At 47.4% G+C, this 25,492-nt stretch overlaps 1 protein-coding gene across 1 annotated transcript in view; it reads left to right on the top strand.

Annotated features, from left to right (window-relative positions):
• SLC12A8 (solute carrier family 12 member 8) overlaps positions 1-25,492 on the top strand; it is a 47,946-nt gene that overhangs the window by 6,157 nt on the left and 16,297 nt on the right. The window contains exons 4-6 of the mRNA XM_053947650.1: positions 1,360-1,551; positions 3,950-4,181; positions 19,951-20,064. Of these exons, the coding sequence (XP_053803625.1) occupies positions 1,360-1,551; positions 3,950-4,181; positions 19,951-20,064 (538 nt within the window). The remainder of the gene's footprint in view (positions 1-1,359; positions 1,552-3,949; positions 4,182-19,950; positions 20,065-25,492) is intronic.

The raw sequence follows: 25,492 nt of genomic DNA, 5'->3' as shown, positions 1-25,492 counted from the left end.
TACCAACATCCTGGATATGTTTCTGTTTTTTTCACAAAAAAAAAAAAAAAAAAGAGGAAAGGAAAAAGAATCTGGGATTTCAACCAACCCCGGAGCAGGGAAGCAACCTTTTAGTGCTGGTGATAAAAACCCTGTCATGGCTAGCGTGACTTCAGAGATGAGCATTGCTGGAGCAAGGTTGGAAAGAGGGGATATGGACATGGCCTGGAATATGAGTAAAAGGAAGGGAAGCCAGATGTTAACAAAGCCCTGGGCGCTGGAGGAGACTTCTGATTGCTGTGCACTGGCCTGAGCGATTTGTCAGCAGGGGAAGGTGGGCTGGAGCACGAGGGAAAACTCCTGACCCTGGAAAATAAATTACAGCCACGTGCAAGAGAGTGGGAAGGTCCTGAGCTCAGAAGAGTTCTTAAATTCTTTTGGAGGTACTAAGCACCTTTTCTTTCTGAAAATCTGATCCTAAATGGCAAACTGAACACCCCCCCTCCCCCCAAAGAAAGGGGTTGTGCTGGCATTTAAAGCCGCCAACCAGGACCTGCAGCTGTGTTTGTTCAGAGACTTTTCCTCTTTGCCACACAGTGGCGAGTGCAGCAGCTCCTCCTGGAGCCCTCCCTCTGCCCCAAGCAGGAAGGGTTGTTTTTTTTTTCCCTGGGGCTGAATCCTGTGCAGAAAAGTCTCCTGAGCCCAGGCAGGGCGAGAGCCACCTGCCCCTCTGAGTACACCCTGCAGATAAGGGCCGGCGCACGCTGCTTTATGAGAGTGTGATTTATCTTCCACGCTGCGTTGCCTTTGGGGTTTTGTTCTTTGGCATCTCATTGTTTGGAGGGATCAGAGCTTTCAAAGGTAAATGTTCTGAAAAATTAAAATGCAAGCTTGATGCTGTTAATAAATCAGTCGTTGCAAATCCCAGGGGTTCAATTTTGAAACTACTTTTTGTTATGAAAGTGGTTTTTTTTTGGTTTTTTTTTTTTAAGCATGTCATTCTAAACCATGTAGACAGGCAGTGATCCCCTGACTGTGGTGGCTGAATCATTGTTTGACCTCATTCCTTTTAAACCAGTGGACAAAATCAGTGATTCATGGAGGAACCCACTGACAGAGCAGAACCTGCTCATGCAAAGGTCTGCCCAGCCCCAGGCTCAAGGACAAGACAGGTTCTCATCAAAGGGGTGCTAATAAAGGCTCTAAATTTGGCAATCAATTATGTTAATTAGACAAGTAGGGGTGTCTGTGTGTGTTTCTTTTAATCTGTAATGACTCCAGATTCATAGACCACCAGTGACTAGAAGTGGTAGGTCCTTACTCTGGCCCAGCAGATTGGTGTGAATTAATCTTAATTTGATTGTTTTTTTTTCATTCCAGGGAAACACTGGCATTGTAATGGGCATGTTTCTGGTGTCCTTTGTCATTCTGGTTGCCCTAGTGACAGTCTTGTCTGGAATTGGGGTGTGTGAGAAGTGCAGCATTGGAAGTGGAGGAGTCTACTCCATGATTTCTACTGTCCTTGGAGGTCAAATAGGGGGCACCATTGGCCTCCTCTACATTTTTGGCCAGGTAATTTAAAAAACTTATTCAAAGAAAATTTGGAAACTTTGTAATGCAGATATTAATCTTTTGCTGTCCTGCTGCAGAAAATAACATTTCAAGTAAAATCTGGGTAATGCTGGACAACATGGGAGAGCACCACAGGGAGCACTCAGCCCACACTGCTCCCCAGGAGCAAGCCTGTGCATGGCAACGTGCTGCCTGGCATGGGCCACCCTGGCGGAGGAGCTGGGTGTCTGGACAAGCCGTGCAGGACACATCCTCGCATCCCAAATTACCCCCACTGCCAGGACATGCCCTTGCTGGCGGGAACTGAAATTAAACGAAGCAGGAGAGGTCGGGGTGGCCAAGCAAAGCTCAGTGAGTGGCTGTGGACTGGCAGGTTGGCCTTGGCATGCTCCACATACCCTTAGGGATCAGGCAAGCCTTGGCTGCTGCTCTGTGGGAGCTAGCAGAAGTGGAGCTGGTGTGGGAGGAGAGCTGGGCAGGGGTAAGGGCCACAGCTAATTGACTTCTTGTGAGCCAAAAGTCACAGTTCTGAATTTTCTGAAAGATCCCAAGGAGCTGTTGTGGTGGTGAGGCACAGAAATACACAAGTAGTCTACAAAAAGAGTGGAAAATAATCACTTAAACCTGCAGTAACTTAACCCTCTCCCCCCATAAAGATGTTATGAACAGTATAAAACGTGGTGAGCAGAGAAGCATTTTTATAGAGGTTTGTTTTTAACTGACTGGCTTACAGCAATCTCCAAAACCCCTGAACAGCCCCCAAACCAAAAATAATCCCCTCTTCTCCTTTCACTCCAGATTAAAAGCAAGTGTCCATAAAATATGAACTGAACCCAGTTACAAGCCAAGATATGGAAATGGGCCACACATGAGAATCCTTCCTGTCATATTTTCCACTCTTGCTCTCCGAGAGGACCCCGTCTGGGAAAGCAATCAGGTTGCAGCCTGTCCTGAGGGTCGTAAAAGTTGGGCTGCAGCAGCCCTGGCCCCTGGCTTGGCATCCCGTGTGCACAGGGGCTGCGGGCTGGGAGCTGGCAACTCTCTTAAAATCGCTTTGCCTGCTCCCAAAAGCTGCTGATGCCTTTCCTTCCTCAGCTGTGCTTTCTGCCCAGTGTGCCCTGCACCAGCTGCAGCCTGATCCTCTGCTGCAGGATGCTCAGGGAGTGCTGTAACCTCTGTCATAAGGGAACTACTGCCAGAAATGGGGTACTCCCTATTCCCTGCTCTGACTGGGGCAAGTGGGGAATGACTGGCCATGTGCTGCAGGGGAAGACTCTCAGGGTGTAGTTCCCCTGGTCTAAGTGTCTGCCTGTGATGGAAATGAATCTTCCAGGATCTCCAAGCTGTAGGTGCCCAAGTCTGAACATCTGCATGCCATCAACCTTGCTGAAAACCACACAAATCCTGCAGCTCCCGGGTATGAGCCAGGTTGTCCTGAACACCCTCAGTGGAGCAGTGCTGGGTCAGTCCCAGGTGGGAGATCTGCAGTGAATGAGGGCTCTGCTCTTGCTGTCTTGGGTGGGGGTTTTGTCCTTTCCAGTCGTGTGGGAGCTGCACATCCCTCAGCTGTGGACAGGGATGGTGAGGTTGCAGGACCCAAGGTCACACCAGCTGTATCAAATGCAGCTGTCTGCCCTGACCTGGTTCTCCAGGGATGCCATGCGCTGGAAAGGGTTGTTGCTGGAATGGCATCTAGTGGGAATTTCTGGAGTGAAACATCCTGGTGTTTTGGGTTGTTGTGCTGCAGTGGTGTTTGAGCCTGTGCTGCAGATGTCCTGTCCTGCAGGCTCTCGGCCAGCCGGGGCAGAGTGTGTCCTGTCCTGCTGCAAGGCAAACAGGCAGCTTTCCTGGGAGCCCAGGGAGGCACGGCTCACACAATGTGCTCTCCTCCAAAGTGCAGGCTCCATTCCAGCAGTGAGATGGGGAGCTGGTGAAACGTCAGAGTTTGCATCCAAACTAAACACCGAGTTAAAAATAACCCCCAGGAGGCAGCGAAGGGGAAAACAAACGGCTGCTCTTCAGGCAGGTGTTGAACTGGGACCTTTTCCTCCAGAAAAACAGAAGGGGACAAACAGAAGTTGACTCATCCTTTTCTCTCTCAGAGAAGCCAGTGTAGTTTCTCCTGGAGTGTTAACAGAGGGTAGATGTTACAGTGGAACCCAGCCTTCCCAGTTTGCCCGGCTGCTGCCTCGGCAGTGTGCTGTCTTACAGCACTAAGGTTCAGTCCCTACAGGCCAGAGTAACATGAAAGGCTGTACTGTGATAGCCAATGTCTGTCTGTCTGTCTGTCTGTCTGTCTGTCTGTCTGTCTGAACAGAGGCCCCCACAGCCTGGTGTGGGGCTGTGGATGGGGATCCCTTTTTCTGCTGCGGGGCACTCACAGAGCTGTGTCCCTCAGTGTGTTGCAGGTGCCATGTACATCACTGGCTTTGCAGAGTCCATTGCAGGTGTCCTGAGCCTCAGCAACATCTGGGCAGTGCGTGGCATCTCCCTGGCTGTCCTGCTTGGCCTGCTGGGAATCAATTTGGCTGGGGTGAAGTGGATCATCAGGCTCCAGCTCCTGCTGCTCTTCCTGCTGGCTGTCTCAACACTGGACTTTGTCATTGGGTCCTTTACACATCTTGATCCAGGTAAAGCTGGGGGTTCATTGCATTGGGGTCAGCAGGCATTAGTTCCCTGGGGTTTTCTCTTTAGCTGTCTTTGTGAAGTGACACTCACTTGGACAGTGGTAGAGTTCAGAGCTTCCAGATGTACTTTTAGAGACAACCCATAATTTTGCAGGGAGTGTTTCCAGAGCATGACTGGAAACACTAATTTAGGTGTTTAACCCCAGGGATTGAGCTCTCAATTTCTGCTCTTGTTATATTTCACTTGGAGGTTTTCTAACAAAAGAGAGCATCTGTGTTTGCAGTGTTCTTTGTAGCCTTCTGCTGCCCAACTCAGCATTGTGCCTGTGAAGATGGAGGATTGTGAATTTGAGCTATGGAGATCTTGTCTGGAGACCTCTGAGGCTCCTTAGACCCTGGCTGTGCTGTGCTGTCCACTCTGCTGGGCCTGCTGCCCAGGGCTGTGCTGGGGATCCGAGGAGAGAGCTGGGTGAGGGCAGGTGACTGCTGGGGTTTCAAGCACCCATGGGTGGGAGTTCTCCTGCTAACTTTTCCCAGACTGAGTTCGGCCTGCAGTGACAGCTCCAGCTCGGGCAAGGGGGAGGTTCGGGGCTCCCACCTGCAGCCCTGCTCACACCAGGTGCTGTTCCCTTTCTTCTGTCTGTTTGCTGGGAAACACATTGCAGGGCAATAATGAAGTGTAATTAGCCGAGTAAACAGAAGGTGTCACCTTTTTCTTGGCTTCCTCTGTGTCCAGCAGCACCTTGGGGGGTTGCAAGTGACCTACTAAAGTGAGTTTAAGGAAAGATCTTCAGTTTTCATTGACAGCTGTGATTCAGCTGCTGGGCTGGGTAGCAGGAGGTGTCATGTGGGTACTCGTAGCACCGATGGCACAAGTGCCATTCATGCTGCTGTTTTATTTTGTGCTGCTGCTGTGGTGTGCAGGGATGGTGGCGTGGGGACAGAAGCAGCTGCGCCCCTGTCAGACAGAGCCTTATGGAAAGGCACTTACACTTTATATTTAACATGTAGGAAATGCCCCAAATGAAAGCCTGTGAAAGTTTCAGCAATACTTGTAAATGAGAATGAAGCAAGGGCAGTTGTGTTGCTGTAGCGTGTTTTGCAGAGAAACCAAGTGACCTGCTCCAAACCACTGTGTTCCATATAAAGCTGTTTTCTAGAGGAAACGGGGCTGGGGGGGAGCGTGTTGTATTTTTGTTGTGCTCCTAGTAGACCTTTCTGGTAGTAGAGAAAAATCAATACTCGAGGTGAGACCAGATAGTAGGAAAGTGAACATAGGACCAGGAGGCAAGAATTAAAGGAATACAAATGACAGCAGGAAACATATCCAAGTGGAGGCCAACACAGTTGTCTTTGATCTCCTCCACTGCCAAGCACTGTCATTTTCTTCTGACAGAAAATAGAGAAAGGAAGGGAAATGAGGTGGCTGAGATTGCAGATGCTGCAGTTTAGCCATGGCTGACTAAAGAGAGGAGGGCTTCCAGTGCAGGGAAGGGATCGGGCTGATGGTGGCCGGATCCCAGCCCCGCAGCCCCGAGCAGCGCAGCGCTGGGGTGGGACCCGCACAGCTGGCGGGGCACCGCTCTGCGCCTCCACGCTGTGAGAGCGCGGGTTCCCTCCGGCCTGGGCGGGGGGATCCTCCCAAGTCCTGCATTTCCCCAGAAGGCCTCTGAGTGGTGTGTCAGCACCAAGGGTGAGCGCTGGGCTCCGAGGAGCCTCCTCACGCTGTACTGTCCGCTTTCTGCGCCCCACGGATGGATGGATGCTTGTCTCTTGGGACTGCACCCACCAGCAAAGCATCCCTCCTGCAAGGAGCCTGCAGGTGGGACATGCAGGTGGTGCTGCAGCTCCAGCCTCCAGAGGCAGCTGGTGACAATGGCAGAGTGCAGTGCACCAAAGCCCAGCACCAGGGGAAGCATCTGAGACCCCTTTGGGGTGGGCATTCCACTGATCACCCCTCCACAGCCCTCAGGAGCGTGCAGTTGTTTTCAGTTTGGTTCTGTGGCTGCAGCAGGAACTGAGATGCAGAGGAGCATGCAGGGAGAGGTGATTTTTGAGGCTGGAGCTGTGAGCTGCATTGTAGCTGACAGCTTGTCTGGGTCTTGTCCTTGTTTTATGGCAGGTTTATGGGGTTTCAGTTCACAGCCTTGGGTCTCAGTCTCTGACCCTATAAAGTGGGCCTTGTGCAGCCATCCTGCCTTTTCTGCCATGGCAGCCTTTTCTCTCACTTAACATTTCCAAGTGCTGCGCAGACACGAAAGGACTGCACATCTGCCAAGCAGCAGTTACTTGAATTTAAATAATCTCCAGGAATGCCTGTCCATCTTGAAGGTCTTAACTGGCTGCCTTTGTGTGGTTGGGCTGGGTGGAGTCCCCTGCTCTTCTCCCCATTCCCGCAGCTCACACCCAGGCACACACCAAATCGGATATTGTCCAAGCACTCACTCCCTTCCTGTGGTTTGCCTTTATTTTTAGTCTGAGGACGGAGCATGTTTACACAAAAGGGGGCTTCTCAGCAGGGCTTCCTGCTGCTCTTTCTCCTTTTTTTTTTCTCTCTCTTGCTGTGGCTTGCTCCTGCTCCAAGAGCCAGCTGGGCTCCTGCAGCCAGGAGCTGGGACTGGAGGAGCTGAGTGCCTCCAGCAGACCGGGAGTGCTCTGGGTCACTTGTTCAGATGCTGCTGACCCCTCTGGGCCTGCCAGCCTGCTTGCTGCCAGCCTACCCTGTCCCTCTGCCTGGCCCCCAGGGCTTTTGCTGCTTTCCACAGGCTGCCTGCAGGGTGGGGTGGGACTGATTTTTTGGAGTTAATCCTAAATCCTCCCTTGGCTTCTGCTGGCACTTCCCCTGGGGCTTGGTCACAGTCCCAGGCTGGGATCTCTGCCAAGGGTGGGTAGCGAGGAGAGGGGCTCCCTGTTCTGTCTGAGAACCAGCCTCATTGAGCTGCCTTTGGCCACCCAGCTTAAAGCTCAGTCCCTGCTCCAGAAACAGAGACCCCGGTGCTCCTTCCTTCAGACAGGAGACATCCCTATTCCCTTTTTCCCTAGCACAGGACAGTGTTTTTAGCAAACCTAACACAGGTGAATTGAAATCAGTCAGTGCTCGACTTCTCAACCCATCACCAAGACCCAGCACTAGCTACAAATTTTCACAGTAGCAATGCAGGGTTGTTTTGGTTTGTGTATGTCTGTATTTTAATGATGGAGGTCCATACCTCAAAATCAACCTGAGTTATTTTGGGAGGAGCGGTGAAAGTAGAGGAGAGGATGCTCCTTTCCCTGACCAATTTCTCAGAACAGTATGTGAAACTTTTTGGCCTTTTCACATCCTGAACATTAGAGTCACGGAAAAAAAAGAAGATAAGCTGTCCGTTAATGCCCACTATTTTATTTTCCTAGCATATCTCTGCTAATTTTTGTGTAGGGTGACTCCCAAATACTCCCTTTCAATTAGGCGCCTGCTTTCCTGTTTTGGCAGTGGCTCCCAGGTGCCCTGTGAAAGCAGAGCGGCTGTGGGAGCTCATGGAGGGGGCATCACAGGGAGGAGGGCTGGTGTTAATTTGATTGTGCTTTGATGGGGAGATGAAAGGAATCACAACGTGAGTGAAAGAGGCCCAACAACAGCCTCTAAAATGCCTGGTGGGGGTGAAAAATAAATTATCTTGTTAGTAATTCAGTAATTGTGTCCCCTTGGGCTGGGATTCCCCAGTCCTGCAGTAGATGGTACCACGTGGCTGGGGTGAGCGTGGAGCTTGGCTGTGTGGGGCTAAACCCCTCTCCTCAGGCTGGGAAATCTGGGTAGTTCATTTTGTAGGGATGCAGGGAGGTTTGAAGGGCATATTGCTGTCAGGGTGCTTCTGCTTGGGATTATTTTCCATGCAAACCACATCCTTCATGTCACCCGCTTGGGTATCAGCTTCCCTAAGCTGCTCACGCAGAGCCCAGAAAACTCATTTATCATTTTCATTTATTCCTCTGAGGACAAGTGCTTTGGAGGATTCATCCCCCTCCAATGTTCTATGGCCGAGCTGGGAGCTGATGCTGTCCTCTGGGTACCACTGGTAAGGATTTGTGGGAGGTGAGTTTTGCCTGGAGCTGCTCCAGCAGACAGGGAACCTGCAATTGTTGAAGTGATTTATGTATATAGACACTCTGGTGTTGTAAAGATGCCTCAAATGCTGCCTCTGGGGCTTTGATGGTCTGAATTAATTAAAAATATTCCCACAGATTGAATATGAAAGTGATCAAAGCATCCTAATCAGGGGCTTCTGCTTGGGTCTGGGTTGTTTTATTTTATTTTTGGGCACAAGGGGTGTGCCCCAATATCATAAGAGAGGGTGCAGGAAGGATGTGTGTGTCAGAAGATGATCTGCAGCAAATCCCAGAGGCTTTATCCAGGCTGATTGCTGACTTCCTGGCCTGAGACACATCTGGAAACTGGCATCAAATCCCAAGTAGAAATCACCGTGCGAGCAGCAGCAGAAAAAAAATAAAATCCCACTTTGCTACTGAACAAGGTACACACCGTGGTGGATAAAGGCAGGAGGCTGCTAATACACTCTTTATTTATTAAAAAACATGGGATTGCTTTTCCCAGGTTTTTCCAATTATAGTGCATTGAATGGCCCTGACATCACTCTTGAGTCGGGGCCAGCCTATTCAACAGTCTGGCGAAGACATTTATTAACTGGTTACCTGCCAATTGTCTGGGCTAGGAGCTGCGGGACAGATGTGTTTTGGAAAGTGATAACATTGTTAGAGGCCTTATTTAGATAGTGAGAGGAAAGCTACACCACTCTGTCCAGGTTCTCTGAAGTAGGTATTTAAAGCAGTTTATTTAGAAGGAAAAAACCAAAGCAGTTAGTTTGAGATGGAGCCCTGCTGCCCTGTTTGTTGGTAGGTTTTCACGGTGTTTCCCTGCTGGAGGACATCCAGTAGTAGGACTGCGTTGAGGAGCAGCAGTCTCGATTGTCGGCAGATGCTCAGGTGTCAGCACAGCTGCTGCACCCGGGGCTGGGACTGGCACCCCTGTGTCCCTGCTCTGCCGAGACCAGGCAGGATTCCCGAGCCTACCGCCCCGAGGCATCTCCCAGGAGGTGGGTAAAGAGGGGAGGAGGGCTCAGGGTCTGCGGGTCCCGCCCTCCTGCACCTACTGGGCTGCACTGGGGATGGATGCCATGTGCATCTAATCTGCTCCAAAAAATTTCCAGTGGTGGATCCTTTGCTGCCCCATGGACCCTGCTCTAGTCACAGCGATGCCGGGCTAACTCCCTCTTCCTGCAGCCTAAACCCACTGTTTTGGGTCTCTTGAGGACTTGGCACAATCCGGTGTCCTTCCTTTTTACGTTAAACTATCTTGCTTGGAAGACCTCTGGTGCTCTTCAGTCTTCTCCGGGCTGCTCCATCTGAGCAGCCATGGGAGTGAGCAGCCCTCTGCCACGTGCTACTGGGGATGAGCAGAGTCTTGGCCTCCCCTGAGACCCTAAAATGTGTAAGATGTGCCACTGAATGGTGCTGTCATGTACTGGCTGGCCCAGGTCCATTCCTGGAGCCAGGAGAGGCTTTGCTGAGGTTGTTACAGGTTTAAACTTGCTCAGTAGGTAATAGAGTTCCTGATGTACACGGGAGGTTTGGTACACATTGATTTAACCTTTAATTGCTTTGCTGTTTCCCTGTGAAGCAATGCTAAGCTCATCTTCCTAGAACTTGCAAATAAATCCTGAAATACCTTGGCTGGCTTTGTTCTCTAGACTCTGCTTTCATGTGGGGTTTCCCCATCCATTCCTCCTATAAAACCTCCTGTGCAGGCTCTCCTTCAGCAGCAACTTGTTTAATGCTAGAAAACTAATAAAGCTGACTGGTTGGAGGAAGATAAATATCATCCCACATTTTCTCCCTCTCTCCTCATTGCTGTGTTTGGATGGGACAGCTTTATTTAATTGTATTGATTTTTTTTTTGGTGCCACCATATAATAGTTTTCAAATGATGGAGATATTTTGCCTCTTCTTTTTTTTCATTCCTCCAGTGTTTAATTCCAGTCACAGTTCAGCTGTGCCCTGAATTAGCTTTCCTTATTTAGGGATTTAATTTATTAAGATAACTTCTAGATATTAGATTCTTCCTCCAGCCACGTCACTTCTAGTTTGCATTCCTCTGTGGGAAATAGGTCCTTATCTATTGTTCATACTCTCTCCTGGCTTGTGTTAACAATTTTTGGCATTTTTTGTCCGTAAGTAAGGGATTTTATTCTGGTTATACCTTCACTAACCTGGATGGTAGTTCAGTGGTTCTTTCTGATTTTTCTTTTTTTGTTCAAAGGGGAAAATGCATCCATTGAAAATTTGATTTTTGTAGGGAAAATGTATTCTATGACATACACAGAATTAATTTAATAGTTTCAAACAAGCAAACAAAAATTCCTTTTAGGTGACAACATCTTGCTCAACCTTTCCAAAATCAAATGCTGTTATGGTTTGATTTGCATTCTGAAGCCAGACTTAAGGCTGTAGCTGTGTGTGTATTGCATATAGAGGATAATGAAAACCTTCCAAAAATAAAAAGATACTATCATTTTAGACACAAAATCAAAAAGTCAACAGAAGGAATAGTTTTCTTTTGAAGTACCACTGTCATATGGATAATATATCCATAATTTATTATGGGAAGCTTGGGAGCATGGGGTGCTATAGTCATGAAGATGGCAGAAGGCTCATGGCAGGATCTGGTGGATTAAGTTGTATCATCTTTCCTTTGAAAGATGGGGATTTGATCAGCATAGATTGGGCTTTGTCCCAAACTATACATGGAGTAACTCTGAGATGGAGGGGAGGTCACTCCACAAGTCCAGAGGATGTGTGTCATCACTACTGAACTGCCACCCATTTTCCTCCAATTGTTGTGCCTTGACTCAGCCCAAATTCTGATCTCTCAAGCCTAGGGCTTTTCACTGGAGAAGTTCTTCAGAGCTTCCCACAGCTGGGCACTCTGGGCATGACTTCCAAGAAATACCATTCTGTAATTGATAATGGTACCCCATTGATTTTTCTGGAAGAAGGATGGAGCAAGGGACACTGTACTTCTTGTCCTCTTTGCAATGAATAAAATAATTTTTGCCAGCTGGTTTGAATACCACTGAACAAGCCAGGTTGAAAATACCACATCAAAGAAATTAAATAATTGAATTATAATTAAGTAATGGAAGGATTTATATATTACAGCAACTCTACTGCTTAGCATTAAATAATGCAAAACATAAGAAGAATTTAAAAAGTTGAAACACCTGTGTTAAAACCTCTTACTTTTTTTCTCCTAACCAGAATTTCAGAGTTTCTAACTGTAGAAAATATTCATTTTCTGGCTTTTTTTTTTTTTTTTTTTTTTTTAATTATTAAACCCCACCAACCTGTAGAGACAGAGTAAGTGCCAAAGAGCTCTACTAGCTACTTCTGGGCACATTCCTAAGTTTTCCTTTATTTAAGCAGTACTTTTGTGATCTGAGTGTGCTCTTGTGTACGTTAGTGGTTTTCCGCTTTCCCGAGAAGCTGAGGCAGAGATAAAGCAGGCACATGGGGAGTGGGCAGAAATTAGCATTTCCTCTCACCCCGTCCAGTCCTGCAGGAGATGTGGTCTGCCTGGGGGGAGCTTGGAGGGAGGGTGGGCTACCTCCTCACCTGAGAGAGGTGACAGCATCCTGGAAATGAAAATTGCTCTATTAGCTAAAGACAAACATCGGAGACAGATTTAAGCAGCTCCCTTTGTTTATTCTGCCCTTTATGCTATTTTTAGCTGCTGGCTAGCACCCAGTCCTGCAGGTCCATTGCCTTTAGGGAGAGGAGGTGCTCGTGATCTGATGGCTCTCACAGCTGGGATGCTCCACGAGGAGTTCGGGGTGCAGTTACCAAAAAAGGATAAATATGTCAAGGGCTGATGACGCTTTTTTTCAGGGTTTCGATAGTTTCAAACAGATCAGCCCTGGCGCTTCTGCTCCAGTCTCTCTTGCTCGCCTGAGGGTACTCAGCGCAGACATCCCATGTCCCCCCAAGCCTCCTCTAACACTGCAGACCATTGCACTGGCTGCTGTCAAACCTCTTTCCAAGAAGCATCCTGCGGCAGGCTGACCTGCAGGACGCGCTGCAGAACCCCTGAGCAATTTAAGAAGAGGTCGCCCAGAGTGCTTTCCCTCGACAGCGCTGTCAGGCTCCCGCTCGCTGATTTGTCTGCTCGGCTGAGCGGTGTTTGTGCTCGGGGGTGATTCCTCGCCCTGCAGCAGCATCGCCGGCAGCGGGACAGCGTCCCTGTGCTGCTCCGGCCCTAAGTGACATCTGAATACCCCGGGGTTGTCTCTGCCGGGGTTGGTGGGGATACGCAGGTGCGGTGGAGGGTGCTTTTTGGGAGAGGATTAATGGTGGGATCCCCGGAGCCCACAGCAGCAGGAAGCCGCATTGTGTGTTGACTTTAAACAGGCGGTTTGGGAGATCAGCTCTGGAGCAGAAAACAGCGACTCGGGAGGAACAAACACTCGCTGCTTCAGAAGGGCGGCGATTTCCTTTTGGGTAAACACGTCATTAATCTCAGGGAGCACATTCTTTTCCATCAAAAGATAAGGGATTCCAGTTGCCTTTCTCAGGGCTTGGCCTTTTTAGATTGTTTTAACTGTGGCTTTCGCTCCTTCAATTACAGACTGTACATACTCTCTCTTTTTAGGTTTGCTGGCTTTATTGTGGGTGCAGAGAAAGTATTGGGCAAGGAAACTCCTTCCCTGCTTTCTTTAAATTTGCTCTAATCCTTCCTCACCACCACCCTCTTGCCAAACTTTTTTTCCCACTAAAACCTGTCTATTTTTTGCTACTTGCAGCTCTGACGACTTTGAAACGTAAGTGTGGTGTTTGTCCTGATTCATGAAATCTCCTTAGTGCTTATGATAAAATAGGAGCTTATTTGTTCACAAGTGGAAAAATAGCCATGAGCTTCTCTCCCCACCCTGGGCTGCCTCTTACTGCTCAGCTTTGTTTTGGCCCTTCTGAGGGCCCTTTTGACTTGCTGTGAGGTGTGGGGTGATGCCAGCTGTGGCAATTTTCAGCTGGCATCATTCTGACACATGAGGTCACAGCAATGGCAGAGGTGCTGCTTTCGCTTCTGCTCCCTGTGGCTTGGGGTCTGTGGTCACTCTGAGCCCTTTCGATCATTAATGTGTTTAACTGACATTTAGGGATGAAATTACAGAGGGAATTGAGGAGTCTCTTTGCATTCTTAGCTCCTCTTCCCAATATTTTCTGCTAAGGGCTGCCAACAGCAACATGGGTTGGGGTTGGTTAGAGCAGGAGCTGAGGAGCTCCCACGTCCTGTATCTCTCAGTGCCCTGGCAGCTCAGGCAGATGCTCTGCAGCCTTTCTGCACTGTCAGTGTGGCCACATGCTGATGTGTTAATTGTGTAATAGCTTCATTTTTATCACTGCATAATCATTGACCTGCATGCGTTCAATACAAAAATTCCTCTCTATTTTTTCCCTTGCCCAGTTTAAGATTCTTAAAGCAGAAATACTGAGACTGTTGGAGCTGCCTGCAGGTGGGATGCAGTCCTGAGGACTGAGATGAAGCAAAGTCATGACATCATTTGTGACATATGGAGAGGGAATGATCCTGTGTTTGCTCTTTTCCATCTGGGCTGGGCTGCACATGCCCCATCTGCAGCTATAGAGCTGTGCTGCTGCCCACAAGTCCAGCGTGGAGCTGATGTGCTCCTGGTTTGCAGGGCATGTGCAGTGCTGCATGCTGACTCACATGGCACAGGCATTGCAATGGAGCTGCAGAAAAGGGCAAGCTGGGTTGGGTGCATGTGGTCCCCTGGGTAGGCGAGTCCAGTGGTAGCTGACAGGAGACAGGGGCATCAGTCTCATCAGTTTGTCCCACCTCCTCAAGCTCTGCTCCCCTGCAGCTCTTCTCTTTTCCTTCTGCTTCTTCCCAGTCTTCCAGCCAAAACTTGACTTTCCAAAGGTGAAGCAGGAGATGTCCTGGAGGATGTCAAAACATTTTTGTATTCCTGTACAAGTTCAGCAAAGGTCATGTTTATTCTCTGTTCTTGTCAGCACGGCTCTGCCGCTCAATGCCCTCTGCTTCCATGACTCATCAGTTCCCTTACCATTGTCTTGGAGAACTGGGACTTTCTGGTGAAAATCTGTTCATGCATCCAACAGGCCGAGTGTCAGCCCACAGCAAGCTGAGCAGTGGACCACCACACTGTCCTCTCTCCACCTCCAGCATTACTGCCCTCTGCCTGTTTTCCTTCCCAACCTTTCCACATTTTTCTCATACATTTCTGCCTGCAACTGACCTGTAGCAGGGTGGCAGCAGTAGGACAGTGCCTGAGATCAGCAGTGGTAGTGTTGGACTTGCCTGGGAAAAAATATTGGGAGGACCTTGGGAGCTGGAGCTGGGTAGTTGTGAAGGCGTGGCTACAGAAACAGGCCAGCCTTGGAAGAGCTTGGGAATGTGATTGTTAATGTTGGTGTTAAACAAGCCCAAACACAGGAAGCCAGGTGTGTGCATGGAGGGATGTGGAGGCTTGTGACTGCACTGCTTTGATTGATTTATTTTTCATTCTGTTGGGAAAGGTGATTCAAGTGTTATTTGTGACCATGGTGCCCTCTTCATGCCTCTCTGATTATGCAAATCCCCTGGAGAGGTGCACCATTTTCAGTGCCCATTGCTGGGTGTGCTGTATGGCACTGCAGGGCTATGGCTGTGGTCAGCTGGAACCACGTCATTTTCTAGCACATCCAGCACTTCACTGAGGAGATCCAGAGCTGTTGCATCAAATGATCCTGTGCTGTTTGTTGCCTGAAGTTAAATTTCGGTGTTTGCATAGAGTAGGGGGGGCAGGAGAAAACAGAAAGATAAAGTCCTTGGGGTTTTGGCAACATTCATGGCTTTGCATCCATCTCTGCACATCCACAGTTCCTGTGTGGATGGTTAATGCTGCGGATCTGCAATTGCACACTGAGATGCTGAAAAACCTATTGCTGGTGGTGCTTTGGCATCCAAATTTTACTTCATTTAAGCTAGGCATGCCTAACTTTCCTTTGACAAGTGAATATGCTGCTCTCATGTGATAAGCTGTGGGTTGTATGTGTGTTTGGGGGACTTTGGTCACCACCAGACGATGGGTGATCTTATTCTGAAGGCAGGAGAAGAATTTGTATTTTAGGGCTTCTGGGGGTAGAATTTCACTCCTTCCCTGCTGTAGAGCACTTCAACCTATGTAGGAATTAATTTGGTTTAGGACACCCAACAGTCACCTGATAGACCACAACCTCTGAGAGATAACCAGCCTGACAGGGCTTGACTTGCCCGTGGGGGAGTCAACAGCTCAGAAGTTCTGGGCTTGTACCTTGCCCTTGGCTAAGGGTTTGGAGGAGGAAAATGTAAGCATGTGGTTGGTGAGGAGTGGAACTTTATCTTACAGCAGAGGTGTGTGTTCAGATGAGGATGGCACAGTGGGACCGGGCTGTGAGGACCATTCCTGTTTTCTCCACAGTGGTGTGCTCGGATATCTCCAGCACCCACAGCAGCACCTCATTCTGGGTGTGCGCTTGGACTGGCATCCAAGAGCTGGAATTCAGAACTTGTGCCAGAAGGGTTTAGTGGTGGAAGAAGAAATGGGAAAAAGACAGAGAGCAGAGATAATTATGCCAAGGATATATAATTATTCTTTGGCACTCCATGTCTTACACATCACACAGGATCCTGAAAATGCTGAGGTCAGACCTGGGAAATGTGCTGCAAGACAAACACTTCCAGCTGTTCCCCTGAAAGCAAATCTCAGCAAGTACCTTCCAGGAGGGAATGTGTGGGCTCACTTATTTTGGAAAAGAAAAAATCTCACCATTTCAAGCCTTCAGCATTCACCTTTGTAATTAAAATCTCTAATCACAAGCAGAGTGCAATATGGGACTGTCTTCAGGGAGCTGTTTCTTAAGGTGGTTTTCCATTTTTGCACTATTTAGCCCTTGCCTTGGTGCCAGGCTTTACTTAACCTTAAGCTTGTGAACAGGCTTATTGAATTTGGCCAAGACTTAACTAATCTGTAATGAGCTCCAGGTTGCCTGGAACTTGGCAGTGCTGCTGTGCTCTGTGCTGTTGCATAATGGCCTGACCCTGTGTAACCACAGCTTCGCCTTGAGCCCCTTCTCCAAGCTCTTTGAGCTCCCATTCTGTAACCCTGGGCTTCATGGAGGGGCTGCCCTCATAAGGGGAGTCCTGAGTGCCAAAAATCTCATGCTTTCATGCTCTTCCACAGGGTGAGAGGTGGGAGAAAGTACAAGAAAAACCCAAGGGAAGAGAGGGGATGCAGCAGTGGCAACCAGATGAAAGCTGGTGCCTCCTCCCAGACATCCGTGATGGATAGAAAGACATCAGAGTTGTGACCATCTTCTTCCTCCTCTGGCTACATCAGGCTGGTGTACAGCCTCCTGTCCCCCTGCACATGTGAACAGAGGATGCCCATCCTGAAAACTCTTCCATTTCAGACTTGTTAGGTGGTTTTTACTGTTTATAACATCATTTTAATAAGAGAAACTGGAAGGACTTGATTTGTGAAGAATCACAGGAATAATTCAGATGCTGCTCTAAGTAATTTTTTTCCCCTATTGTTTATTTGGATCAGCTCAACCACTTGAGAAATGCATTATTTGCTTTCTACTTATTGAGTATCTAATGATGAAAATAAATTGTTACTGCTCTTTATTGTGCATTTCCCATAAGGCTGACACGGCACAGAGAAGGAACCGGATTCTTTTCTTCTAGCATGACACAGGGAAGATTGTTTATAGCACTTCAGCTCCAGCCCTCTGCAAGCCAGCTGAGAGCAGGATCATTAAAGGCAGGATTTAGAGGCTGTGGGGTTGCATAAATTGATTGAGAGCAAAATTTTTCAGACAAATATTTTGTAATGAACAAGGAGGGAGCAATCTGGTTTGGATTGTATACCCAGCAGTAAGCTGGAGAAAAAGATCTCCTTACAGAAAAAATGAATAAAATGATCTTGCCTCGTTTGAAGATCAGAGTGCCAAATATAGACCCTATCGCATTTCCTTCCCTCCTCCTTCCGAAGCTCGTCCTTTTGAAGTGCACTTTCAATGGGATGTGGATAATTGACTCTCTGAACAACTGACCGAGGGCTCTGTTGGTTTAACCGATCGGTCTCAGTTGCTGATTCCTGTTTTGTTTTGGATGATTTCAGCCCAATTGCCCTGTCAGCTACAATTAGTCACATTAATATTAATAAGCTGAAAGGTCACAGATGTCTTGCACTGGTCTCAGGCACATGGGCAGGCAGGAGATGCTCCCAGCATGTTGTCCTCAGCCCCATGCTCATGTGGCCCTAAATTGAGGTGACTGCAGATCCTAGTCTGAGCAAAAGGGATGTGAGGTTGGCTTCACAGGAGGGTGATTGAGTGAGAAAGGGTGCAATGACAACTAACATTTGGATGAACTTCTCTTCAATTAGTCAAGAAGGTTCCTGGTTTCTGTATACAGGGGAAATGTGGAATGGCCTCTCACCTGCCAGAGCTGTGAGGAGAGGAAGCAGAAGTGGGATAGAGCTGTAGGCACATCCTGTGTCTCTTTCAGCAAATCCATGGCTGTTGTTTTCTGTGGTTCCAGTGACATCTGCCATGGCTTTGGGCTTTTGTCTCTTCCACTGAGGATTTCCACCTAGGGAAATAAAGTAGGAAAGGGAACAACATATAAATAAATGGAGCACTAGGGGATCACTTAATTTCTTAAGGTTGAAAGGGGTCAGATGCACACAGGTGCAGGTCAGACATTGGACTCATGGGTCTCATGGTCAGTGTGTGGCCATAATATGGCCAAAATGGTACCACAAAAAATGTAGCCTGGTTGTTCATTGGTCTGTACACTTGGCCTTTTGTACGAGGAAGGAAACAGAAGGCACCCAAAGTGCCTCATTTGAATTATATAGCCCCAAAACACCATTGGAAGACCCCAGTTGGAGATGGTTTACTTACAAAGCAGGACGCTGTGCCTGGTGAGGTCCTGCAACAATCTGTTTTCAGTTTGATGGTATTTGGCATTTTTCTTAACTTCCCAGAAGATAGAAAAGGGAATGTGCAGATTCAACCTGAAATGAACCCCAGCTGGGAGGAGCTCGCAGCAGCCTGGCAGAGAGGGTCAGGATTCAGATGACCTCCACAAACTGGGCAAGTGGTACGAAAAGGACAATTTGTGATTAGGGAAAACCTGAATGATAGGAATCTGTGAGAGTAAACTGTCAAGAGAGGCTAGAGTTCACTTCACAGGAGATTTTTGTGAATCAGTGGGGTAAACTTTTATCAAGTGGCATAGATGTATTTGATGCTGCTGCTTCAAAGCTCCAGTTGAAGAAGGTCTGCAGATCTTCATGGGATGAGATGAGTATTTTGTTCACCTTTTAGATGAAAAATTAACGTTTCTCTGAGGAGCACATACTTGGCCAAGGACCAACATTTCCCTTGAGCAGTTTGGTGGGAGCTCTGCAGACTGGCCATGTGCTGTGCTGTCATGAGCATCAATTTCAGTTGAAGTCACATAGGTCTGGACTTACAGGAGCATACAGCCTACACAAATTCCCCCTCTATTTCTCCAGAAACTGCACTTTCTGCAAACATCTGTGAGGTCCAGAGGTCAGTGTGTTGCACTGAGCTTGTTCCCTATAAATCTCATCTGGGACTCGTTCCTAGCGAAGAGAGCTAGTGCTTTTCCAAAGCCTAGCAGCAGGAGACCTCTCCTATCAGTGTGTTTCCATCCATGTTTGGGCAACACAATGAATGCAGATGTAGTAGGAAACTTTTGATTATCTATAGGGTTTTTCTGTGTAAACTTCAAAGCTCTGTGGTTAGTTATATTCTGAGACTTTAAATGGATATGTCTTGTGCTCAGAGCTCTGATTTAATGTTCTGGTTTAATCTATTGTCCAAACATAATTAATGTCTTTGAGGCATGGGACAGCTTTGATAGAGTCTTTTTTTAATTTCTGGCCATCACCCTGTGCAGCCATAAACAGCATCCTGCCTGCTAATGAGAAAATTCAAGTTATTGGAGTCACATGTCTTGTGGAAATAGATTGTAGTGGCAGGAGAAAAAAAGGAACTGACTTTGCTCACCTTCCACCCCCAGCTGGCATAAGCATTTGGATTTTTGACAGGGAGGAGAAGTTTCCACAGATTAAGATACTCCATCAAAAAGCAGTGTTGCCCATTAAAAATGAAATTATTATTTAATAGTCACACGCATTAATTATTTAACCTGCTTTTGTGAGTTATGTTTTCTGTCTATAAGCATCTAAAACCTTTCCTAATTAATGCCTTGCACGCCAGCTGTCAGGCTTAACCCTTCCTAACAAATTGAGACTTGTGGAAGAATTTGAACCATCCTTCAAGTGTGTAGTGAGGGGGTTTGATCCTCCATTACATACCCAGTAAACCAGGGGCATGACACTGGTATAGCACCCATCACTTTCCCCCCTCCCCCGTTTTCTGTAAAACTTGTTTGGAAAGTAAAACTCGTGTGCGTGTCCTTAGAAAGATGGGGCAGGAGTGGCAACCCTGGTTTCTGCCTTCTCCCCCACCATGTAAGTTGATGTTCATCCTTTCAGATGGTCCTTGGAAGCAGCCCCTGCAGGTGCATGTGTTTAGAGGGGGGTGGTCGCTGAGAGCAGCTGGAGGGGCTCCTGCAGCCCTGGTGGTTCCTGAGGTTCTCCTCTCGCCCTCCATGTCTCCACAGAGCACGGCTTCATTGGCTACTCCGAAGAGCTGGTGTTCAACAACACACTGCCAGATTACAGCCAGGGGGAGTCCTTCTTCACTGTTTTTGGAGTGTTTTTCCCAGCTGCCACAGGTAAAGTTAAGTTTTATCCTCACCCTTTTTTCCTCCACAGGAATATCTTGGAGATGAGCAGAAGCAAGGGGCTTCTGGGGTGCGAGGTGAAGTGAGCAGGACTGCACTTGGCTGTAGCAGACCCAAGTGATCAATTCAAATGTTCAGGCTTCCCTCCAGCATCTCAAATTTTTTGTAGTCCTGCCTTGCTCCCTTGAACGTGCTCTTCTGTTTTTGTGGTTAGAAACTGTTGGTGAACTCTGTGGGTTGATGGGGTCCTGTAAATCCTTCCCTGCCAAGGACAAGGCGCAGGCACTGATCTTGGCCAATGCTCTCAGGGCAGAAGGATCAAGCCTATTTAAAAGATCTGATCATGATTTATCAAATCAGATGAGTCAGATGAGCCTAGTGACTTTATTGCACTGGGAGAGTGGGAAGAGCACAGGAGGATTTTCTCTCCATCCTTACCTAAGGAGGTGTCTGAGCTGGGCTGATGCCATTGCCCATGATGGACCCACCACTCGCTGCGTGGTGTCACAGGTTCATCCTTGTATGTCAGCAGAGCTCATATTTATGAGCTTAATTAGATACCTTCATATCATCCATTCCCTTAAATTGCCAGGAAGATGCATGTCCCCTTTCCAGAGCTGACAATCTCCAGTGGGAATGCAGTAAACTTCAGTTGAAGTTACAATACCTTTTGTTGATGCTGGGTGTTTTAAGCTATAAAAAGTACTGATTATAAGCAGTTTCCATAGTGATGAATCCTTGGATTACAGAATGAATTTTCAGAGGATCAGCTCTAAGCAACTCACTGGAAGTTGCAGAATTGCTGTGGTACAAGGAGACAAATGAAATTGTTTTGTGAAACAGATGGGACTGGAGGAATGGTCTGGTAGCAGAAGTCACTTTGTCAGGTGCACCTAGTGCAGGACTTCAGATTTTTCTTTGATATCCTCTCTCCCACCTTATCAGGCTGGCTATTGCCTCTGTGGACTTCCTCCTGGAAAACTCACCTTCCTGAACTCTTGGCACCACGGAGATGTCTTCTGCCCTCTTTTTTGTTGTCATTTTTGGTTGGCCCAAGGAGTCCCCAAGAGAAAAAAACTTTCTCATGAGCTCTGTCACTGGTGTAGGAAAGCAGGTTGTTTTCTGGTTCCTTGGTTATAGAAGAAGGAGCAGTTACAACAAAACTGTGCAGAAAATGACCGTGATTAGCCATATTAAATGATTTTTTGTCACTGCTAATGCTTGGCTGCTAGGAAGAATGCCAAAGCTAATAGATACAATTTGTTTAAAGCCCTGGCAGCCTGTTGCTCTGTTTAGTTAGCAGTAGTAATACCAGTAGTAACGTCAAACATTCTGTGAAAATACAGTTTGGGATGATGTATAATTACTTTGGTTGTTAACACAGCTTTTTCATGTGTTCTTTTTAATTGCTTGGTTATTTACTCGATTTAAATTATTCCATCAGAGTAGCAGTGCCAGTGGTACCATACAACATCACTATCACTCCTGTCACTGCTGTTTGGAGCACTGTGGAGTTCAAGAGCCTCATAAAATACAGAGCTGTGTTTGGTGCTCTGCATGGAAGAGCTTGTGGTCTGATTAAGAAATTTCTAGGATGGGAGTCGAGACTTCTGTGCTGCCAGTGCTGCTGCTTCAGGGCAGGCAGCGAGATGCAGAGGGTGAGCAAGTGTCACTGAGGAATGACAGGGACAAGCTAGCACTGCTCCCAGGCTGTCACCTCCAGCCTGTGGTCCTCCCCACCACCCACCTCAGTGGCACCCACCTCTGCTGGAACCCCCACAGTGACCTGGTTGAAGCACTGGAAGTAAAATCCTTTGCCTTGAGACACAACAGAAATCTGGGGAGAGTTTCAGCAAAACCATATGATGTTTAGTTTTGAGGGGATACATTGAGCCAGTTTGAAACAGTTCTTTGACCCACAGAAATGTTCTGTTTATCTTTAGTTATAAAATGTTGTGTTTACTATTTTTAATTTGTAGCATATGCTAGCTTACAATTTAAGATGCTATTTTGGTAACAAAGTTTTTAAAAAAGAATATTTCGGAAATTGTGAAACAAATTGTTTGGGCCTTTTGAGATGAAATGTTCCTCTTTGAAGTGAAACTATTTTGATCTCTTCAGGATAGGCTTCTTCCTCTGTCTCTGAGATGGCTATCTGAATTCAACCAGCTTAAGTTTGGTCTCTGGGATATACTGAAAAGTGGCTGTTAGTTACCCATTTCCACCAGACACAGCAGTGAAACAGAAATGTCTGAAATGCAAGCTGGTGGCTGTAACAGCAAAGAGGGGCAGCCACTTCAGGAAGGGGGAGCAGGACCTGTGGGGAGACCCCTGCCAGGACGAAACAGGCAGGAGGAGCAGTTGGGGCCATGTTTCAACTGACGGGCATAGGATGGTCATCCCAGCCTTTTGCAGACCAGTAGCACCATGCTGCCTCCTATGAGTATCCTCCTCAGGGTGTTTTGCTCCAGGTCAGGTTGTTTTCTCTGTCCCTCTGTGTTTTATTGGTATGACTGCAGCAATGAAAGTGAAGTTACCCCAGTTTTACAGTTGAGCGCTGGTAAGCAGGGGCTGGTCTGTTTGCTACCTGTGCAATAGCTGTTTAAACCATTTCAGCTGGATGTTCAGTGCAGCTGGCCTAATTCCCCCAAGTTTGTCATTTAATCATAGGAAAGTAGCCAAGAGATCCAAAACATACATCTAGAGCTGGCCTAAATGGGAGAGCACGGGTACAGAAGACTTGGATTTGCTGGCTTCAGTCAAAAGACTGAAATACACGCTGTGGAAGATGTGAACATACCCCTGTAGAGATGCTGTGCATTAACCAGCTGTTCTTCTGCATGTTAGTAAATACCTTCTCAATGCACACATTTTGCTGCTGTGCTGTGATAGGTGAACACTTGGATACCCACCCAGCCAGGACTTTCCAACAGGGAGGGAGTCTCGGGAGCCACCTGCCCACAGTCAGCTTCCAGCAGCAGCCATGCAGCCGTCAGTGCATTTTTAAAATTAAGATAAAAGCCGTTTCTGTTGTGCAAAAAATGTTTTTCTACTAAATCCCCAAGGTTTTCTGTCTAATGAAAGAAGTGTGTTGTCTTGTGATACAAGAAAGTAAGATGTCATTTGAAGCGGCGTTAGTGGAAAATATCACTGCACAGAAACCAGTTCTGAAATAAACCATATCTGGCACTTGCAAAATGACAGCAAATAGATTTAGAAGTTTTGGGCTAAGTTATCAGATGATGTAAACTGGCACAACTCCATTGAAGTCTATGGCAAGGTGCCAGCTTACATCAGTGGAGAAGTTGGCCCTTTAAAAAAATTAGCTACAAGCCTTATCTAAGATTTTCCATTCTTCACCTCCTGGGTGAAGGAAAAAAACTCACCTTTTTTATTTTATAGTATGTTCACTGAAAAATGCACTGGGCGTTTGCAAGAGTGATCATATCTGCAGCTATAAACCGTGGCTGGTGGGGCTGGTGGCTGTGCCTGACACACAATGTAGGTGGTCCCCTCATGCACTGCCTGGATGATGCCCAGGACCAGATTACACTGGGAATAGCAGCGACATACAGAGTGTCTCAGCCATAATTTCCTGGCTGGCTTGACTGTGTTTTCATGCTTCTTTGTCCAGAAGCTTTGTCACTATCTGCTGCTCTCTAAGATAATAGCCAGTGTGGAAAATCCAGCCTGCTATCTCATTGAAACAGAGAGGTGGATAATTTTCTCCATGGAGAATCTGCAGATATGATTGCTTGAGTTCAGAAGGGATTGGCCATTTTCCTAGGGATAGGCCTGTGTCTGATGGAAGGAACATCCCGATTTCTTCCTACCTTGACTGCTAGGAAGGACATGCAGACAGAATCTGCAGTGAGTGTTGAGATAGTTCTGTATCTGCCCTGCCTGCCATATGTGTTCTTAACTTGAAAGAAAAAAGCATTTTCAGAAGAAAGACTGATTTGTTCAGGAAAACTTGTTAACTCAATGGGTTTAAAAGGCCAGTGGTGGTAGAGAGTGGCTCTGGCATTGCCCATACATCTGTACTACCAGATTGTCCATACCTTTGCCCTGGTCATGTCAGAGTCATAATTGCAGTGTGGACGAGATGGCTTTGGCCTGAGTGGCTGAGAGTATCAGAGTTGCTTCCCTCTGGTGGCCTTGACCTTTGGTTGTGGAACCCATGAAACTCTGGTGACCTCCTGGGAGCCCTGACAGAAGCTAGTGGTGTGCAGTGGCCTGGGTGTGACCCCTGGTCACTGCTGGGCAGGAGGTCAATCATCAGTCTCAAGATCCTCTTTATGTGGCTCTGGGAAGTCATCTCCTGGCTGCTCCCGAGCGTGCGTGGGTCTGTGGGAGGGAGGCAATGAGGCAGCCCAGGCTGTGCAGTCATCGCTGTGCCGATGACTCACGTCTTCAACTTTTTTATGTTCAGTCCAGAAAATGCCATTTTGGTGTTTCCCCAGTGCTTTGCTGAGGCAGGAGTTTGGATGAGGAAAAGGTGACTCAAGCTAGAAGATTTAAAGGTGGTGCCAGATGTTTGAGAAACTTGGCCAAGAAGCACATGAGATTAACAGCTGTCCTTCTGACAATAGTTTGTTCCCTTTGGAAGAAAAATTCAGAGAATTCAGAGTTTTCTTTGTCTCTGAATTGCAGAGTAGCATGTCATCAAAGAGTGCTTCATAGAGACTTTATTTAGCATATTTGTGACCATTTCCATGGACTTCTGCCTTCCTAACTTTTCTTACCTCTAGCTGTTGTGTAACTGTTTGAAAGGAGCAGGGCTTGAACACTCCATGGAAGCTTTATCTAAAGAAAACCAGAGCAGCTGACAAGCTTTTAGCTGTGCTGTTCAGAAGTATATCCACAAAATAGTCTTCCAGGAGAAAATTAAAAACTTGATTTTTAATGCTTTCAGTATGGTGTCAAGGATTCAAATCTGGTCTGAATTTGGAGGAAAAGCTCTTCCAGGAGCTGAGGAATGCCAGGATTCTGTGGGGACTGGGGAGCAGTTGTCAGGGCTCTGGCTCCATGGTGGAGATGACAGGAGAAGATGGCTGGTGAGTGGACTGATCAAGGGGGGAAAAAAAAGAGATTATAAAGGAAAAAGCATTAATAACAAACAAACAGATACATAAACAAATAAATAAAGCCCTGGATGTGTTTGGCAGCATGAGAGTGCCTTGTGCTCATGGCAGTGCTGTCCTCATGGCAGAGCAGTGAGGAGAGGTGTTGCAATTCCCTTTGAGCAGATGTGGAGATGGTGCTATGAAGATTCACAGCAACGCCTGGGACAGAGCAGAGCAGAGTTTGTGTTCTATGATTAGCAACCCAGCCATTGCTGACAGCCCATCAAAGGCCAAGGTCTGTAGGGAATAGGGAAGCCATCCATCTGGCTGATTTGGGTTTGTCCCCTTTACCC

This window comes from Vidua chalybeata, chromosome 7 (assembly GCF_026979565.1).
Source record: "Vidua chalybeata isolate OUT-0048 chromosome 7, bVidCha1 merged haplotype, whole genome shotgun sequence".
Taxonomy (NCBI): Eukaryota; Metazoa; Chordata; class Aves; order Passeriformes; family Viduidae; genus Vidua; species Vidua chalybeata.
This window is presented reverse-complemented; position numbering and strand designations above follow the sequence as displayed.